Raw genomic sequence first — 21,385 nt, 5'->3', positions numbered from 1 at the left:
AGTGAGTTGTAGTTTTCTTTCTTTTTAGCAACCATGAATATGTATTCTGAAGGAGCATTTGGGACTTCATATCACTCTCATTGAATTTTAAAGGAATATTTAGTGCTTGACTGTTTTCAAAACTTTTTTTATAGATGAAACTGATGTCCAAATATAATGTGTATTTTCATAATATGTGTGAAATTAAATTAGAGTGGCCTCATGCTTACTTCTAATTAGTAGGCTCTCCTCTTTCTTCTGGAAAATCAAGTCTGAAAAATACCTTCTGCTTGACCCAAATGTGCTTTAGTTATTTCAACTTCCTGTACTTCCACTGGGTTGCACTTGAGGGCAGGATTTCTGTCGCTGCTAAATCACATTTAAAATAGCAGCACTGCAACATAATTCTAAACCCTGCAATGCATCAATTAATAATGCTGCTGCTTTTCTTGCACTAGTCGTGAAAGGGGCTTTATAATTCTGAAAATACTTGGGGAAAATGCAGAACTGTGCTAGACTGTCACACAGGACCACTACACAGACTCTTTGGGAAATTATTTTGTGTGCCTGCAGTCCTGTGTATAGACATGAAAAGCAAATGCTTGGCTTTTGATTGCTGGAAAACGTTTATTTCAGAAATCATTAGGGTATGATTACTATTTAAAGCTGGTCAGGCCATGACTTGTGGTTTTGATGTGGTTTTTTTTTTTTTTTAATTGTCTGTAGAAAAGTACAGTGGTACTGCAGCAGTTGTATGTTTATGGTTGAGAAAAGTTTGAATTTATAGGGAGAATTTTAATTGAAAAATAAGTGGGTCAGCAACCGAGTAAATAAATGGGTTCTGTGTTACAAAGATTTATTTGAATATAATTTTTTTTTTTTAGCCAGGCTATGATGAGCTTAACCCAGACTGGAGACTCTCTAGTGAAAAAAGAAAGAAAATAAGAGGTATGCAGTACAATTAGATCATTATTTTAACTGTGTAGTTAAAAATAGAGATGCAAATACATGAAGGCTGAAACGGCTTAATTAAATCTCAATCATGTTGCCAAAATTGCATGATTTGAATTTGTAGCATGGCAGACCTAAATGAGTGTCATAATAGTTTTTTTTTTTTGAGATTCTCTCTTAGGAATGCATTTATAGACATAAAGAAGTGATAATTCAGTTAGCACAGGATTTAATTTTTTCTTCCTGTGAATGTCTAATAAATCTTGAAAGCTACTGTAATTTAAAGATACCAGTTTCAAATCCTGAAAACAATTCTAAAACAATTTCCCTCTGACTGGATTTGTCTCATCAGTATCTATTGTATTCCAAAAGTTCAGGCCAATCTGTGCAGCCATTTAGCACCTGGTTGTTGCATGGCTGTTCAAGAGTGCAGAGGTCAATAGCAATCCCATGATCCATTTGCTGCTGCTTGTACACATCTATATTATTAAAAGATTCCTATTTCTATGTAATATTTTCCTTGGTGATTCTGTCTTTGGGTTAATTCAGCAGGTAAGCTGCTGATTAAGCACTATTAAAAAAGGAATAATCTGACCTGTTTCTTAGTGCTGTTTGGGGAAAAATTGTTTTCATCAGACGAATGGAAAGTGATGTGTGGGGAGCAAAATGAGCCCACTCTCAGATGAACGTTTTATCCAAACACCCAGTTAGTATAATAAAGATGGTGACTAGAAATGCCACAGCTTCCATCCTCAGTCCTACAGACGTTTTTGTTTATTTGGTTTTTTAGTTTAATATTCCTAACAACCTCTTCTTGAAATATGTTGATATGTTTACTTGTCCTCAGAAGCAGCGTAGCCTTTTCTGATTTTCATTAGTATTAGTTTGTTGTCATGATGAGGATGGCCTGATAGGTAATGAAGTAGATCATCATCAAAGGTCAAAAGTCTGTCACTTTTCATGCAAGTATGTCAGTTTACTGTGAATTTTTTCCAAATAATTTATATATATAATATTTGTAAATAAGTGACCTTTTTTGTTCTCAACACCTGTACTTAATACAAAAATAGTTTAGTAAAAGATAATTCATAGAAAATACAACACCAGGTTGCAAATATAACAATAAATATCTGTCAGATTAAACCGTATTTCTTCGTAGTGAAAGTCTCCTCTGTTCTTACCTGAGGTTTAACATTATCTTTCTTTATATGGTGCATTCTTATTTTAGATAAAGAATCCTATTACCCATTGATAGATGTAAATTGGTGGGCAGATAATTCTGTCATCCTTGCTCGCTGCTCTGGTGCGTTGACTGTGTCATCAGTCAAGACGTTAAGAAACCTGTTGGGAAAGGCCTGTGAATGGTTTGAGAGTTCTCCTCAGGTCACTTCAGCTCATGATGGAGGATTTCTGAGTCTGGAGGTGAGGAATGTGCACAAGCAGGTGTCCTTTTGGAGTGCAGTGTTAACAGTTTGCTTTTTTATATGTGGTCCTAAGGTAGGGAGGTTAAAAGAGTAGATGTAACTAACAGGAAAAGTGATTCTGCTTCCTTATCTGTAGATAGACATTGCAGGGAGTTTCTGAACTTGCTGCAGCTTAGCTGTTCAAAGAAAAACTTGATAAAACAACAAATAACTTGTGGAGAGTAGAAGGTTGAGTCTCAATGAGAGGAAACTTGCAACAGAACAGAATTTGTGTTAACAGTAACCTTGCCTTATATGTTAGTGCATCTGAAGAACACTGCAACCATCCCTCTTCTACTCTGAAATGCACGGCTCATAAAGAAAGAGTGAACACATTTCAGTTAGACGTGAGGAACACAATGAAGGTAGAGCCATGTAAAGAGATACATCTTTTGTTTATTTTTAGGAGGATTCCAGAAGGGAGTAGAATATAATGAATAAAGTTAATCACCAATTTTCTTTAAAACTGAAAAAATTACTCTTTTCTAAAGCTTATATTGAAATAGATCTTAAACAGCTTAATCAAAGGTTAACATTAGAATCAGAAAATCTCAGTGCACACCAAAGCTTGTTGGTATGTTTTTGAAAAGTTGTACTATTATGGAAATAATATATACAGCCAGTGACTGGCATACTACAGCCTAAGGATATACTCTGGGATTGTGTTGAACAGACAACCTTATTTGAATAGCTGAGAGTTGAAAACACTCCTATATGCTTCAGTAAGCTATAGAAAGCGTGGGAAGATGTCTCCATTGTTTTGCCCTTCTTGGCTGGTGCAGGAGGTGTAGTGTAAAGACAGGTGACTAAGAAGCCTTCACTTCCGTAGGTGAGAGGTGAAGCCTCAGATCCAGGAGACAGATGCAGTCAGGGTTTGTGGAACAGGTTAAGCAAACTGAGAAACAAAGGGTTTAAAGGAGAGAGGGAAGGAGGATGTTGATTCTGAATTTTGAAGTCCTGGAAGTAGAGATGTACTCAGTTGTTACTAAACTAGTTTATGTCTACTAGGTGGATGCTTCTTGTTCATGTTTTCTGTGCAGTGTGAGGTGAAACTTGTTCCAAAAAGACTGCGCTTGGAGAGCAGGCCTGGTGATGAAGATGAGGGAGAAGATGACTCGGACTCAGATGATGAAAATTCTGCTAAGGACAGATATTTCAGCTACCTAAAGCAAGGCCTGTACTTCGTGACAGAAATGGAACGATTTGCTCCTCCCCGGAAACGACCACGTACTATTACAAAGAATTTCCGCCTTGTCAGCTTAAGATCCACGACTCCAGAGGAACTGTACCAGAGAAAAGTAAGTCTAGAAGGGAAAATCATGTTTCTCTTAATCAGCTTTTTTTAGAAAGAGCTTTTTATTTTTCTTTTAATTCTTACTGTGTTGACAAAAGGATTTAGGCATGTATTTCTGAGATTCTCTCAACTGGGAGTTGAGTGTGCTGTCACCTGATCAAAGGGATCCTTTTCTAAAACTAGCATTGTAATAACTGAAATGAGGTGATATTTGCCCTGGGAGACACTGTGCATCACTGGCTTGGCTAGACTTGAGACATGTAGTCATGTGTTTGCATATAGTGACAGACTTGGCAAATATATTGAATGGAATCAGTGTAACTTCTTGTTGGCCCAGAAGTGGGTTAAACTCTGTGAATGTTTTGCATATTTTTTCAGATATATGTACAGATTAAGCCTCTGACTCATTCTTGCCAAACAGATACTGCTTTGTTTTTAGAGCTCTTGGACAGACTGCTTTGTCTAGGCCGTTGCAGTTGTTCTGGTGATAAACCAGTGTACTCTGTAACTGTTACAGTTCCCAGGGAATGCTGATGTCAGACTAAATATGATGTATGACTAATACGATGTTACCTAAATAGCATCTTCCTTTTATTTGAGGGAGAAATCTCTGATTTTCCAGAGGTGTCTATCACATCTGAGTCTTACTTACCTGTATCTTGAACCACTCCCTTTCCTACCTGCTTATGCATCCCACAGTAGTTATCCCTCTACCTCTTTCAATGCACAGCATTAACAATTCATTGTTCAATATGAAAATTACTTCGATTTTTATGTGTTTGCTTTTTTAGATTGATAATGAAGAATATGGGGAAGCTTTGTCTTTAGCTCAAACATATGGCCTTGATTCTGATCTTGTGTACCAAAGACAGTGGAGGAAGTCGGCTGTTAATGTTGCTTCAATTCAAGACTACTTGGTGCGTTTGTGTTCTGTGATTTTTATTTTTTTTTTTTTTAGGCTCTTATCAGACTGAATGTGTTATCTTTACAGAAATTAAATTCTCAATTGTGTTCTAATTTATGCAACCTGAGTTGGTGGCAGTTTGAAGAATTGTCCTGCAAATTTCATTTCATGTCATGTGTAAGAGAGCAGTTTAACTGAAGGCCTGATCTAGAAACCTTGGCATTTTACTAAAAGTCTTCCTTTCGGAATATCTTCTGACTTCTGTTAATAGCAACACAATTTCTGTGTGTAATCTCTTCCCTCACATGCAGCAGTAGATTATTGCTTGGCAAATGAGGAATAATAATTTGAAAGATCAACTGTTTAAACTTCCAATTATTATAGAAAATGAGTTGGGAAGGTAAAGGTGGTATCAGTAGCTATATCGGAAAGTTTTAATAAGAAAATTTACAGTGACTGTAACTGCAAACTGTAACTGAGCTTTTCAGTAGAATTCAGCATGGGGCTTTTTTGGCTCAGAAAAAAGACTTCTAACTCAGCAGGAGAATGGTGTCAAAGTTGTACAGCCTCATGGCTGTGGTAAAGTATTAGTAATAGAAATATACGATCAGTACAGAATAGCAACATAGAGTTTAGTATTAGTACAGTATTAGTAATATAGGTATATTAGCGTATATATAGTAGTATAGATAAGTATGTTAGTCTAGGCTAAAGTATTACAAGAGATCAAGAGAAATGTAATCTAATTTTTTTCAAGTCAGATATTGACTGAATGGCAAAATTCAGCCATTCTGTATGTGATCTGTAATGTCAACCGAGGATCAGCAGATAAGGCAAATACATTTCTTAATTCCGGTGACTTTTCTGTCACAGAATCTTACTGGCATGTGAAGAGGCTTGTATTGAAAATGACTCTAGTACTATTGTGGAATATATACACTTGGTTTATAAAACATGTATTTTGCCCCCAATCCATCACATTTTATTTAGTGTAAAAAGGAGTGACATTAATTAGAAAGTACAAATAATAACTTCTGTTCCAGTTGTTGTGGAACTTCTGCGAGATCATCTGATATTTCTGTGCCCTTTTCTGCTCATATACTCTGAGGGAATTGTGATTATTGTGTTCTCATCTCTTTTGTTGGTTTGCGTTGTCAGTCACCAGAGGAGCTTGACATCTTCATAAGTGGAAGAAATACTTGAGGAAACTTTAACCTGGTTAAAGTCACCTGTGGTTCCCTTGCTTTGGATTGGACCATGTAACATTGTGTCTGTGCTCTTGTTCTTGGACAGAGCAAAATCAAGAAACGTACATGGGTTCTTCATGAGTGCTTGGAAAGAGTTCCAGAAAATGCAGATGCTGCTAAGAAGCTGCTTCAGTATGGCTTGAAAGGCACAGACTTGGAGGCTCTTGTGGCCATAGGGAAAGGAGAAGATGGTGGCAGGTTTGGGAAGAGCATTTTTTTTGTTAGTTTTCCTTTTAAAGAATGGTGTATTAAGTATTTTATAGTAATTTAGTAAAATTCTTTTCTTGTCAACCGCTAGTGAAAATACTGAGAAGCTTTCACAGGACATAAAGAAAGGTCATGCTTTGACTCAGACTATTTTATAGATGTCCACTAAGTACCTATACATTTTACCTCTGTATATATATATAAAATACGGTGTTCATTGTAAATATGTTCCCTGTAATTTCTTTATCAGAGAGAATTTATCATGTCAATATTTTACTATGAGAATCTGTTTCCCTTGTTGCTTCTGAAAGCTGCAACTAACTCTATAAATATCTTTTGTTATATGTCGTAATTGAATGGGTCAAGCAGCAGCAAGACAGAGTAGAGACAGTTCTCCTCAGTGTTATGTTTCTGGTGGTAGAAATAGGAAGAGGCTGTTCTTTCTTTTTCTTCAGTCTTCTATTACCACTGTGTGCTGTAGAGCTGCTGCCAGTCCCACTGCTGGCTGTGGAATATAGAAACTTTTATAAGTTTGGTTTTGGTTTGTTTTAGGGAGGGAGTGTTTGTTTACAACAAACAAAACTCTGCTTGTTTACAACACAAAAATTCAGTATTTTCCTAGAAATATGCAGATTTTTAGTCAAAACATAGATAAAAGCCTGTTTTAATATGTCTCTTCAAAAATAAGTTCACATTTTTTTTCCCCCCTCTTCATTGCTTGTACTGTTGATTTTTGTCTTCCAGATTTATCTTACCAGGGGAAGTGGACATTGAAATTCCCTATGAAGACCTTTTGTCACCAGACGAAGAAATGGATACTAGAAAGGAAAAAGAGGCCAAGAAGCGTCAAGAACTGCTATTATCAGTAAACTTCTCAAAGTAAATGAAATATTTTACTCAGAATTAATAGGTTTATAATAACTACACAGTTGAAAAAACATAATTAATTGCTCTTCTATATATTATTCCTACTAGAAAAGTGGTTTAGATTTTATTTGGCATTATATTGTGTCAAAGTTCTGATTTTACTTAATTTCTTGATATATCCCAGTGCAAAAAGTCATTAAAATGTGTAACCTCTGTCTTCATATGCATGTGACATAAGATATTAACGGCAAATGTGAAAATTCCTGTTCTGAACACAGGCTGACACTGGAGCAGAAGGAGCTCTGCCGTAGCAGGCTGAAGCTGTTAACTTACCTTGATCGCCTTGAGACCTACGAGGTGAGTTCTTCTGAGTTCTCACACTATAGCTATTCCTGCAACTTTTACATCTCACCATCTTAGCCTTTTTTGTTATTTATTCTGGTATTAATGTTTATAGCCTTGTGGAAATGCTACAGTCTGTCACTGGAGAAAAGTAAGATGTTTTCTATTGAAGTACTTGTGTTTCTCCTGTTCACTGTTTCAAAAGGATGGCTTCTAGTCCTGAGAGGTGCAGTTGGGCAAAAGCCTGCTTTGAAACTCCTGTGTCTGCAGGAAATGAGATTATGCAATAACATCAGATGTAGCGTTCAGGCAGGATTACTGTGATTTCTCTGTCAGTCAAACTGGCAAATTTTGTGCAGGTTCTCCAACAGATCTTTTTCTTTCCTGAGCTTACCAATGTGAAACTTTTTAGGATGTCAAACTGTACTTTACTGAGTTTTTAAATTTTAATTTTGCAGTTGGCAATGCACACACTCCCATTATGGCTTTTACCACAACTCTGTAACTAATGATGCCTAAACATTAATTAAAATAAGGCAGAAAATTGTCTTAGCTCATCAACCAAAAATGCATCTGTTTTTTTCCAAATTGAAATGGAAACCCCAGCATATGTTTCAGCATATATCTCCTACTTGCTTATCCCAGGATAAAAAGATGTGTAGACTTTTTGATGCTTTTGTAAATCTTGCATAAAAAGCAGTCTTGATTTTTTTTTTGGTTTGTTTTTTTTTTTTAAGGAAATCCTTGGAGGGCCTCATGCAGCTGAGCAGCATTATGATGGAGAATTCTTTAAGAAGTTCAGAAATCAAAATATTGTACTTTCAGCAAGAACTTATGCTCGGGTATTAATATTTATGTTGATAGAATGCAATGTTGTTTTGGTATTGCTCTTTGCACTTAAGTGCTTTTTCCTCTTCCCTTTGAACTTGTTTGAATCTCAGTGGAAATTTAAGAGGTGGTGTCTTTGATTTTAAATAAATAAATGCTGTGACCCTGACCTTGTTTTCTTTGTTGATAAAGAAAATTTAAAAATTAACTTTTTGTTGTATTGTATGACCTAAACTTTCTTGCTCATTTTTAGTCTATATCACACTTATGCTCCGCATTTTACTATTCTGTTCTTTAGGAAAGCAATGTCAGAGCCCTGGAAATTTTGTTCACTTTCCATGGATCAGCTTTACTTCCACACAGACAGGCAATTCTCTCCAATTTTCCAGAGACTACATCACCACATGAGTATGCTTTGCTGTTACCTGAAGCTTGGTAAGGATGCATCAGTAGATACTAACTCAGAGAAATAATTTTTAGATTAATACATGATTTGTTTCCTTGTGTGGCAGCCTACTATTGGTTATTATCAGGAATCAAGAGCAGGTTTGTATCTATGGTCTTGACTTGACCAGTTACCATTTTCTGCTTTGCTTTGTGCCATTTGTGGAATCATTTTGGTCTTTAATAGGACAGCAAGGATTTCAGAGGTTCTTGGCTCCATTACATATATTAGAGGGAACATGGACTTTTCTGACCTGAAACTGCTGAGACTTTCACATGTGTAGTACAGGTCTTTAATTGGTTTGTGAAAACAGCCAGTGTTAAGAAATGAGTAATACGGGTGTTTAGGTCCCTGGAAGCAAATACATTTTTCTGGATTTGTTTTGTGAAGTAATTTAATGCTTAAGCAGTCAATATCTTCAGAATCATTACTCTTCTAGCTGCTGATTCTTGATCAACTTGGTAAGAATTATAAAAAGCTGTATATACAAACTTTAGGTCCTACTGTTTCATTTCAGCAAAAAAGGCTATTTTACTGTAAATTTAATCTAAAGTTTTATAAGAGAGTCTTCCTTGAACATCATATTTATGTTCTGTATATTAATTAGAAGAATTTTTGCTTTTAGAGTGTTTCTTTTAGACACTTCAATTATGAAATTAGTTTTGAAGCATATTGTTTAATGCTCATAAAGTGATGGACAGATTTCATTATTTGGTATTTTACAACAGGACTTTGAAGCCCTACTTCAGAGGGAAGGGTTTTAGAGGAGCTGATAGATTTTTTTTTTGTAGTCTTCCACTATTAGAGTTAAGCTTTTCGCTTCAAGGTATAATGAGTCTCATTTGGGCAATTCTGCTTTTAGAATAAGGTTTTTCAATTCATCTTGTTACTCTGCTGAAACTTTTCCTAAATATTTACCAGTTTTGTCATCTCTGAACAGAAAGAAGATTTTTCATGATAGTTAATGCTTTCCTTTATTTGTTGATAGTATTTGGAACACATTTAGTGGTTTAGTTAAGTTGTGAAAACACTTATTTCATCCTTTTCTATAAGGTAAAAGGATCATGAGGAGAAATTATTGCAGGGTTTGTAAAATTGGTTGAATGTATTCCAATCTTTCTCTTTTGTTAAAGGTTAGAATGTGAGACAGAGGGAAGAATGGTTGTCTTAAATGTGGTTATGATCTATTGTTGGTCATAAATAGGCTCCTTGTGTTTCTGAAGGGTTATTTGTTCTTGGTTTTGGTTTTTATTTTAGTTTGTTGTTTACAAAACTGACTTATGTGCCAAGAGGCAAGATGACAGCTAAAATAAAGTATTTCACTAGTGATCTAGTAGAAAAGATGTGAAGTTATAGGGTAAGAACTTAGTTTTGTCTGCTATTGATGAAAGTATATATTTTGAATCTTTATTCTCATACAGCAGACAGATTTTTCCAGTGCTAGGATCAGGTATGTTCAGGTTCATGCTTTTTATCCCCCAGATTGCAGAATAGACAATACTGTATATCTTTTGAAGTTTTTGTCTTCAGACAACTACAAAATGAGGATGAGATCAACCCCTATATACACACATCCCCTATACTTATAGAACCATAAAAATATACTCTATATTTGATATAACTTTTTCTAAAACTGTTTCTCTGTTACAAAACTGATTGCTCACATATTATTGTTACATATACTCTGTAAATCAATATTTTGTTAACGTAATTAAATTAAATATGAACTGATGGTAATATCTATTAATGAAAATAATATACTAATGAAATAGATTTAAGTTGTATAAAGTAAAATTTTCTTACTATTTTATGAAGGCTTCTGGCAATTCTTGTTTCACGTGAATCAAGGAGAATTGAAGTTCTTAGTAATTTTTTCTCAGTTTATTGTCCTTTTAGCTCTGTCATTTGTTTTTTAAGGAGTTTATTAGTATGGATAAAATTACTGACATTCTGTAGATATGTTGTCATTGTTATGAAATGCCATTTAAATAAGTGTGCTAGTTTTCTTCATATTAGAAAACAGTAAATAGAAATAATTTGTTGTAAATTAACAGATTGAGCAAGATTATGACAACATTTATTCATTCCCACAGAACATTAAAAAGTTGTAAGTAGTGACTGTAATTAATATGCTTCTGAACAAAAGCAAAACATTGCAAAACATTACAAAAATCCCAGTGTTGTATTTGGTAGAAAAAATGTTGCAGCATTACCACACAGTCTCTTTAGTTTATGTAGCTTGTAATTACTGGGGTCTCAGGACAAGCAGTGAGAGTGAATCAATCTGTGTTGATGAACTTTGAAATCAGAAAAATAGATTCTGAGTCGGGAAAGGACTGTCTTGGTTTTCCTTTTGGAATTTCACACTGTTGCATTTGGGGAATAGGGTGTATCCCTCAGAAGGTTGTGGTGTTTTTTCTTACAGTTGCAGAAGAGGCTGCTTTCTCGTGATTTATTTTAGATCCTTGTTTTTCCTGAAAATTCTTAGTTGCAATGTCTATACCAGCAGATTTCAGGGTATTTGGTTGCTTGGTGCATGTGGTGAGATCACTGACACAGATCCGCTGATGGCATTGCCCTTCTAAGAGTGCAGCCTGATCCAGTGGCCTTGCTTGAAGAACACCTTGTTGCTGCCTTCGTTGCTCAGTTTCCTGCAGCTCAGACACCCTGCTGATCAGAAACGATTTTGGTGGAGGCATCTTCTGTGTCTTCACATACGTCTGTGTGTGTGTTTAAGATGAAGTACCGTTTTGAATTTACCATACTGTGTCCATGTACACTACACACTTTGAGCAATAAGGGACTTGATTCCCAGCTGGAGCTCTGTGAGGTGACACTCTTCCCCATGGCAATTCACTACATTGCTCTGTGCTCACAGTTCTTCCATCTCTAGGGGAATTTGGAAGAGGAAAACCATGAGATTGTATAGCAGGTGCTGCCTTGTTTGTGCATGGAATGGGTGAGGTGAGTAAATAGGCACCATCTACAGCCAGGGAAAGAGCACTGACACAGTTGCTTGCTGTGCATCCCCTCCAACATGAATGCAAGTACAAGTGCTATATATGAAGAATTTCCTAACCCATACGAAATGTTTTGTAAAGGTTGTGTTGTAACTGCTCAACTGTGTCCTTCAGTTCAGCTGCTGACAGTAAATTCTACATACCTACTGAAAGGAAAACTCCTTTGGTTAGTGCATTCTGTAGGCATAAAGCAGGTGTTTTTTCTTGTACCTGCAGATGTCATTTACATTTAGGATGGCATTTAAAGGGCAGTGTCACAAAAATTTGAGGTCTTGTCAATCAAAGAAGAACTGACATAACAAATAGAGGAAAAAAATAGATGATTTTTTTTTTTCCTTTTTGGGACATCTTATTAGGAAATGCTTTTTTTTTCCCTGTATCTGCTTGTAAAAAGTCTCAAATGGGTAGATATCCTTTTCTTTCTCATTTTTGGCACATATTTTATAGCTTATATCTTTTGGGGTTACTCGGAACTGTTCAGGAGTTCTCTGTCTAAGCAGGCAATTTATGTATTCATGAGACTCTTGCAAAAGTCTGTGATTTAAGTAAGCTAAACAGCTCCCTATTTGCGAAAGAATCTGAAATACTGAGACACATTGGTGTCTGTAAATGGTATTGGCTTCAAATTAGTATTGTGATAGATGGACATTACTAAGTAATATGTTTTTGCACAACAGGGATTGTAATGTTTTCCTACTTCTTTTCATATTATTTCTCAGCTTCTTTTATATTGATGACTCTTGTGTCTCTGCTATCTCTTACTGGAATTCATGCCCCTTCTCAGAGATCCATCAGATGCACAGACTCTTATCTATTAGGACAACTCAAATGAAGGTGGTAGGACTTTAGGTATTCAAAGGAGATGATAGCTCTTTATAATCTGTTATAGTAGTTATAGCTAGTGTTCTTAATCTATAGTTAAGGCTGTTGCCTTGAGGTTTTTAAATGTGATCTAGGAAAAGAGTGTTTTACCACCGTTATAAATACATACCCAGAGTACTTCTCCAGTTTTTAAAGTTTCTTATCCTTTGTACTAGGCTTAACTGCTGTATTGTAACATTACTGCTCACATTTTCAACTCAAAGAAGTCTGGAACCTGAAATGTATGGCTCCGTCAGCAGCTATAAGTCTGCTATATTGCACATTATGCTATAGTAAAAATCTTTCCCCGAAGACAGCAACTTTTTATCTGTTGCTATGTTTTTGCTTCTTAACGTTCTCAAAGACTGGTGTTCAGTTGTGACATAAAGTGAATTTTTACTAGAGAGTTGTGGATTTGCCTGACGGACTGGGATGGGAATGTGGAAGTATCTCCTAAAAACTTAGTGAAGGTTTTAAAACCTGAAAATTTCCGTGTAGTTGACTTTCATCTGTGAATGAGTGAGTACTACTAAGAGTTCATAAGCAGTTTGCCTTTCCATAATGATGCCTTCTCCTGAACTACGTTTTTTGTTACTGCCTGTGGCACTGCAGTTTCAATAAAGCTGTTAGAGCTTCATCTCTTCCCTTCCTTATATGTGCATGTAAATAGGTTTGATAACGGAACATCTGCAGAACTGTCTAATATATAGTCCTCTCTTTTCCATATTATTTTTTTTCTTGTGAAGCTGAACTGCCTCTGTTTGTTTTTAGTGTAATTCAGTAGTGTTCACATTAAAATAATTAATCACGTGGTCAGTTCTTTTTTGAATTTGCTTGAATTCACTTGTATAGTGCTACAGTGAAAATAATAAGGACGTGTTTTATGTGCATATCTTTCTTCTTTGCACTAATAAGAAGAAAAAACCAGTTCAGAGGGGGAAATGTAGTTAATATTATTTCAAGGATGTGTTTGGTAGAAAAAAAAAATAGCAGATCGTACTTTCAACTATGAAGTAGAAAAGTAATTTTTGAAAGAAGGATTAACCTGTCATGATGACACTCATGTTCTTGTCTGGATTGACTTCTGGTAGGAGCAGGGATAGTTCTTGTCCATGTAAAAAATAAAACAGTGGTTTGGAGGAAGAGAGACTCTTCTGCAAACTGCTTGTGTGAAAATCTGTGATAACAGCAGGAGCAGCTCATTATTAGCCAGGAGGCTGCTGCAGACAGTGAGCTGGCAAAAGTACCATAGATACTGGTTGTGAGGAGTTTTTGAAGAAGAGAATGAGAACTTGAAGCCATGAGGGAGCTGTGGAGAAGCCAAACTGTCAGGGAGGAAGAAGGGAAGTTTCACAGAACCTGCTATGCTGGAGCTGAGCTGTCAATCAGCTGAGAGAGCTGAGTGTTCAGCATGGAGGAAGTTTCCCACCGGCCAGTAGCAGCTGTCACATAACTTCCTGTAGCATGTGAGCTGAGCTGTGACTGTGTTGTTTATCCACTGAACATCGACAGGATTTCCTTTGTATTTCTGGCTGCTTGAGGCTGGACTTGTCCTGACATTATCTACCGTGTGTGTCTTTTGCCAGCAGTGTCCTGAACTGGAGTTTGGCTTGCCTTGTCCAGTCTTCTAATGAAGTGTACCGCTGCCATTGTCTCATCTGTTTGTTCTTCTTTTACAGGGTTTAGAATAAAATTTCTCCCAGGAACATTCATTATGCTTTATAAATGTACGCTTCTGAAGTAGTATTTTCATGGTTTGGTGGCAGACGGCTTTGATCTTACTTGGAGTTCAGCTTTGTCTTTAAAATAGTTTCACAAAATCAAAATAGGCTATTGCCTCACGATTTTAATTGTATACACAAAGAAGAAAAAACCACAGTGAGCTTCTGAACTGTGCTTGTGTAGCGTTTGCTGACTTTTCTGATGTTTAGATTATTCATTCTAGGTTGTTTAGGAGGGAAGAAACTTTCCCTCTCCCCAAATTTTATTAGAGGTTAACTGCATCATTAAAACATAGCTTGATTTGTTTATATGAAATCAGTTGTAACTTTCTCCTCTGGTGGCAGAGCTGCTTCTAAAGACCTGTCATTGTGGTGTGCACAGCAGGGATCCTGAAGGTTAGTTATCTGTGGCGGCCAAAAGCAGTGGGATACCTTTTCCAGTGGTTTATGCAAATCAGTTTTCCCAAAATGCATGATGTTTTAGGCAGCAGCTGCACTTCAGTCTTGATAAATTTGTCACATCCAATGCATATTTCTGGTAAATGAAGCGCGTCTCTCTCTGCCCACCACTTCTGTATCCTGTAGTATATTGAACAGTTGGAAACCTGAAAATATGTGTAAGCAGTTCTGTAGTTGCATTTACTAATTCACTGTTCAGATGCTATAAATGAAAGAAAAGAATGTTTTCATGCAATATGAACAGTGCAATACATGTCACAGCTGTTAGAGACTGTACATCTGGGATGTGTTTCTTATATTTCATTCTCAGCTGTGGAATAATTGTGACATAACAAAACTGTTTCAGAGACATAAGACTTACAGAGCAACACAAAGTGGCATTGATTTCCCCATTGCTCTCTGAAAAGATACAGACTTTGGTCAAATGAGTTTCTAAATTAAATTAAAAGAGAATATAGTAGTTATTTTATGTATGTAACACACAGTCTTCCAAATGAGGAGGTAGTGAATATTTCTAACAATATTTTTCAGACAGGGTGACATGATTAAAAAAGACAAAGCAAAATGCCCCAAACATACTTCTAAAAGCATCAATGTCTTTCACCAAAAAGATACTGTTTCATAAATGTGTTGGGGCAAATTGCACTTTGCGTTCAACGTGGATGAGTTTACAAGGGAAAAGATTTAAAGAAAAATATTCTGAATTTTCAACTTGAAGAGTCCTGGAGACAAGCTTGTTGAATGAAATGCTTAAAAGGGTAAAAAAAGCAAACCCACACAGTTGGTATTGGTAATGGAGAGAATTGGAATCTGACCTTAAAACTGAGTTAGACCTTCCTCTTTTGAAAGCATGTCCTTGGAGAGAAAAATAAATCTGCAGATTTCAGTAAATGCTGTTGGTAGCATACTGAAACTACAATAGCATAGACTTCTTTTGTCAAAGAAAAGAATGGGAAGAATTGCTAAGCCAATGTAAACAATAGAGTGAAAAGAGCAATACAGGAAAAGTCAGGTCTTTTTGAAGAAATAGACCTGAATACCTCCATAATCAGTGAATTTACTGGATTCCAATCATATTTATTCTGCTGTTGAAAAGAAAAGAGAGAAGGGTAAAGGGTGAGGGAGAAGCAGTGGCTCAGAAAAAATAAAACCTCGAAGCCATGCTAATATTTGCATAGTTATAACGTGGCACAGCTGATAGCTTCTTTAGTCGGGAAAGAAAGCCAGTGATCTGTCGCTGCAGGCTGTGTCTGGAATTCCAGGTGCAAGGGAATGCAGACTTAACCTGCATGTGTCTCTGACAGAGCTCTGTGGGATTTCAGGTACAAGAACAAACCTGCAGAGTTGCACAAGGAGAGATAACTCTGGATCCATAGCAGTGTACGCTGCATATACAGCATACTGTATATGCAGTATACATATTGCATATACTGTGCATGCTGAATTCACCACTTCAGCCTTGCTAGATCTGTCTGGTGTGCAGGGCATGTGTGGAGGTTCTGATGTGCCCCCATTCACCTGGATTTGCTGTACAGGCGTTGTAAACAAATGCATGGTAGAAAAATGGGAGTTCTGCCTCTTTTCAGATAATGTTTGTGTCTGTATCTCTGTGTCTTATCTGTATGCGTGTTTTTGAATTTTCCAGCTGCAGTGGTATTTTGACACCTGAAGTCTTTCTCAGCTGACTTGCTTCCATTTTAACAACTACTTTTCCAGAGTTTTGTTCTCTGTTTCTGCATGAGTCACTGAAATTACAGACAGTAGAAATCGGGGGGGGGGGGGAGGAAAAAAGCCTGTGCTAAAGCATAAGTATCAGTTAAGAGCAAACCTTGTGATAAATGTTCAGATAAATACAGCGTTCTACTCTTTGCCGTTATAAAGGGCTTTGGTACAGGGATGTCTCATCCTTTGCTTGTGTCAAGACTGGTTTATTCCAGTCTTTGTATTTAATTTCAAATAAAAGAGTTTTTGTTAACTCTTCAGAATGAGGAGAGATAGTAAGGACAGTTGGATTCAGTCACTTAGGGGGCAAGAGGGAGTTACATATTTTATTAGTGTTGTTGAGGAGGTGAATGGAGTTAGGAGTCATCTCTGAGTGCTCTGGGTTCTGCTGGGATTTTTTTTTGTGTATGTTTCTGAGCTCACCAAGAAACTTGCTTGTTAAGAGTGACTTTACATAAATGCTGACTTCTACTAGGATGAAAAATCTTGCAGCTGTATCTTTTTTGCTGGTGTTTTCTTTAAGCATTTAGAGAAGATGGTTTCTGAATGCTGCTTGACTCTTGGTGAGAATTTAAAAATCTAAAATTCCTTTCTCAACTTATTCCAGTGGTAAACCCAAATACTTTTAAAAAGGCACATGGAACCAGAGCAGAAAATACTTTAGAAAGTATTTTCCATGGCTTATCCATACACCTGACTTAAAATATTTTAACTTTTTCTGCTGTGAGAAGGGGAAAAAAGATAGAGGTAGACATTTTGCAGTCAAGATTGCACTGTGCATGAGAATTCTTTCCCATGAAATGAAAAATATTTTCCTCCCTTATGTTTCACAGTGAGGTCTGTTAATAAGCTTTTATTGAAGTATCTGAAGTATGCTTTTAGCACTTCTGGAACTGAGGTGTCTGGACAAATGTAGGTTTCACTGCTGCAGGACCTTGTGCTGAAATGTGAGATTGATCTTGGTAGGTTTGGCCAGAAGGCAAATGGCCAACAATAGTTTTCAGGAGAGGAAAATAGGTACAGGCAAACACGCTGCAACATTTACTTGAAGTTTCTCAATTGAGAAATAACATACGTCTATAATATATGGCTCAAATATCCTCAAATAGGTGTTTTCTAGATGTAGTAAACTCTCATGAGACTTTATTCCGGGAATTCATTTTATTTTTGAACCCAGGTAAGTGGAGGTTTATCTTCTATGGCTTTGCAGCAGGTAGTTAACAGCTTAGCTAAGTATTGTGTAAAACAGTATCTGCTGTTTGTTGTGAGGGCCAGTCTTACCAGTATTTACACTATTGTAGGAAGTAAGAACAGTGAAATACCATTTCCTGTTTAAGCAAAATGATAACATGAACAACATAGTATCAGTCTTGGCATATTGTTTCTTTCTTCTAAGATTCTTCAATCTGCTCTGGCATTTAGAAAAGGGACATCATGTGCTTCTTGCTTCTGGTCATTCATATTGCTTGTCTCTGTACTTTTCACCTTTATTTTTGTTGTAGCCTTTTGAGAAAACAGGCAGAGAGAGGAAGAGCTGCGCATTGCTTTATTGCTTGATGGATTTTTATCTCCAAAATTCAGAGGGGGAAGGAAAGGAACTTTCACAGAGGCCAAAGCCTGGAAGCTTGAATTGAGTGAGATCTTTCTTAATCATTACTTTTTTTTAAACAGTAAACTTTCAGCTTCAGTTCACACTATAAACCTGGGATGTTAGGGATATTATTTTTAATGTAGTCTGTGTGGAATTCATGATTTCTGCTATTGGGAAAGGATTCTATTTTAAAGTCTATTAAAAAAAAAATTTGAAGCAGTTGGAATTTAAGGGCAAACTGAAGTGGCTTTTGTGTTATAGGGATAGGGAAGAAAGTATCAATTTTTAGATGGAAAGAGGAAAATGCAAATATTTCCTGAAAATAGTTAGGGATATGAGGTGATTGCATGTCTGCAAAAAGAAGTGTTTGCTAGTAACTGTTGACTTTAGGCCAGGGTAAGTAACATTTGCATAAAAATTAAACTTTTTTTTTAGTCTCTAATAATGGTTTGTCAGAATCAGTAAAGTAACTATGTTAAGAATAATTGGATGTTAGAAACAATTACCATGTTGTAATTTGTATTGTTACATAAGCCAGTTAAAAATGTGCAAGTTTTGCCAACTTTTAATTGTGAACTTTTTGTACTACAGAATAATGGTTAAGACATTAGTATGCGAGCTAATGTTGGAGGAAAAAGCTATCTGTAATGTTAAATTGGAGTTGTTACCTGAAAAATCTTCTCTTAATGTTATTCTGTCACAGTAGTTCTGCTACAGTTTTGCAGACATTTGAAACAGCTCCTGAAATGAAACCCTTGTTTGTCTGTATAAAAGCTCTTTTTTTTTCTCCATTAAGAAGGTGGGTTCATATAAAAAAAAAAAAAAAAAGCCCACCTAATTCCTTCCAAAAGAACATCAACACAAAAACCCCAAACCCAACCAACCAACTGTAAAACCAAACAAGCCCCTGTCACATGAAAACAGGAGATCTCCTCAAACCCTTGATTAGTCTGAGACCCTTGTGTCAGACCAGTCTGTCAGTGTCCCATTATGGGGACTCTTCATGGAATGGTGCTAGGTCAGAGGGCAGTCCTGCACCGAACAGTGATCCCACCTGGGTCTCCACACCTTTATTCAATGTGTTCCCCACTGCCAGTGGCTGCCAGCCCCCTTGATGGACTCAGGCTTAGAATTTATGGAATAAGACTCTGTTAATAAAATTGAGACAGGTTAAGGTTCAAGGATTGCTGGTGATAGTATCTGACTGCAAAAACATATTCAAAGCAATATGTATTCCATAACATAACAAGCTCTACTCCATAACAAAAGTTAGCCTGAGATACTCATTCATGGAACATGGTGCTTACCCAGTGGACATTCCTGTGGGGGAGAGGACAGGTTCAGCCCATCAGCTGATCCTAGAAGTTGTGATTGAGTCTTTCCTGACTTCTCCCCATTCTTAACTTTTATACCTATTCAGTGAAGTTTGGAGGTACCTTGGAGGCAGGGAACGTTGGTATAGTATCTGGTAAAACGTTGGAATGGGAATACGTACCAATGCAAGGAGAGTCATCTTGCCGCAGCTGATAATGCAACAGCAAGACATCTTTCTTTATCTCTTTTGGGTTTTCACTGCTCTGTGATTTAACAGCTAAAAAGTAGTACTGAATTCCCTCCTCTGCAAGGATTTCAGCAGAGCCTGGCCGTGGTGTCTCTGGTCTGCTCCGCCCTTCATTGAGTCCCCCTTGGCATGTATCGTGTGGGTGAAATGAGGGACACTGACCTCATTCCATGCAGGGAGGAGCAACTGCATCTTCATCTAATTTCCGTGCTGTTACAACTGTGTTCATAACTTTCCACTTTTCTTTAATTTTGCTTCCAGTCTTGTCCCTTCCTTCACACCTTCTTGCTTCTCCAAACAAAATAACTAACCAACCAATATCCCCTTGAAATGTCTTCTTCAGCCTACTGGGAAATTAATGGGAAAGATTTGCTAAGCGATAAAATTGTCTTCAACAAATTTTGTTCTTTCTTTTCTGATAAACAGAACACAGAAAAGGAGAGCATTATCAATTGAAATATCAAGTCCTGCTTCTACTGTCTTGATTTTATATTTTGGAAAACAGTATTAATCACACTTTAGCTTTTTTGGTATTTGACATTTCAGCTGATAAAGGCAGTTTTTCACTACAGGCTGGCTTTCCATAATAACATTCTCATGTATGACATTTGAAATATGACTATAATTATTTAGTTTATGAAGTCAGTTTTAAACATTAAATTGATTATTTTCAATTTAAACAACTCTAGCACCCCTTATCCCCAAAAGGTATGAGCTGATGATGAATATTTCAAAAACAAGGAAGTGGATGTGGATACCACAAATGTTAGTTTGGAGTTTTCTTTATGAAATAGTTTTTTTAATGATGTTGCTACATGGTGCATAATTATAAAGACAGCCATGGAACTGTTCAGGTGAACTAGAATTGAAAGCAGGTGTTGCTATAGCTCTGACACAGGAATTAGTAGCTTTCCATCCTCATCCCTTCATTTGTTTGACTTCTGTAATCTGCAAACCTGTCTACCGTTTTAATGTTGGATTACTACAGCATTTATGATTTGGAGGGTTGGAATGTCTATCTTAAAACACAAGGTATCACTTGGTAGTGCACAGAAGAGGGAAAGAAAAGTGACCAGCCTTGTGGGTGAGAGGGGCAGGGCAGTTTATGAGCATGCCTTGCTTTATTCAGCGAGTTTAATGGCTGTTGCTAAATTAGGTGGAGTTACTGATTTTTAGCTTATTGTTTCTGCTCTTACTATATTGTGAAATTGATGTGTTTACTTTTAAGCTCCTGAGTTACAGTGCTGGTCTTCAGGGGATGAGAAGATTGTGTCAGTTGTTAGTTTATAAATAGGGATTGTCTGTGTAGTATTGCTGTTGCTGTTTATTTTCAGGGTCAGGAGTAAACTAATTAAATTTAAAATAGCTTATTGTTCTGGTATGCTGCAACTCTAATGTCTCTACTTTGTACATGGTTTGTTTCTTATTTCTACAAGTGCCAGAACCTATAAAGTTCTTCTCTTTCCCACTGATTACATTCTGCATAGCTTGACATGGTTTTCCAGTGTTTTATGCTGCATAAACAGCTAGCCTTCTAAACCAAGCCATAACTAATCATTGTAGTAATAATCCATGATGTTCTTAAACCTGCATCTTAAACTTTTTTTTTTCCTTCAGCCTCTCATTGTAAAAGTTTGTTGTCAGAAACTCACATTAAACTTGAGAAGATTAGCAGAGCAGGGCATACGTAGTTTCAGTATGAGGTTTTATGCTAAAATTTGCACAATTGTATTTTTTTTTCAAGTTGTGAGTGTCATAGGTTTTTACGCATTTCAGGTTTTTGTGACAGCATATGAAGTCAGAATACTTAGTGTGAAATGGTAAAAACTCTGAAAGCATGTAATGAATTTTTTCCTGTGTTTAAAGCACGGTCAGTAAGAAAATTAATCTTTTTTATTTGGTCTTTAATAGTATAGGTAGAAT

General features: G+C 36.5%; 1 protein-coding gene across 1 annotated transcript in view; it reads left to right on the top strand.

Moving 5' to 3' along the window:
* Positions 1-21,385, top strand: part of NBAS (NBAS subunit of NRZ tethering complex) — a 159,348-nt gene that overhangs the window by 20,250 nt on the left and 117,713 nt on the right. The window contains exons 13-21 of the mRNA XM_040058489.1: positions 864-927; positions 2,159-2,352; positions 3,434-3,691; positions 4,479-4,604; positions 5,885-6,036; positions 6,790-6,924; positions 7,191-7,269; positions 7,992-8,096; positions 8,381-8,517. Of these exons, the coding sequence (XP_039914423.1) occupies positions 864-927; positions 2,159-2,352; positions 3,434-3,691; positions 4,479-4,604; positions 5,885-6,036; positions 6,790-6,924; positions 7,191-7,269; positions 7,992-8,096; positions 8,381-8,517 (1,250 nt within the window). The remainder of the gene's footprint in view (positions 1-863; positions 928-2,158; positions 2,353-3,433; positions 3,692-4,478; positions 4,605-5,884; positions 6,037-6,789; positions 6,925-7,190; positions 7,270-7,991; positions 8,097-8,380; positions 8,518-21,385) is intronic.

This window comes from Hirundo rustica, chromosome 3 (genome assembly GCF_015227805.2).
Source record: "Hirundo rustica isolate bHirRus1 chromosome 3, bHirRus1.pri.v3, whole genome shotgun sequence".
In the NCBI taxonomy this organism is placed as follows: Eukaryota; Metazoa; Chordata; class Aves; order Passeriformes; family Hirundinidae; genus Hirundo; species Hirundo rustica.
This window is presented reverse-complemented; position numbering and strand designations above follow the sequence as displayed.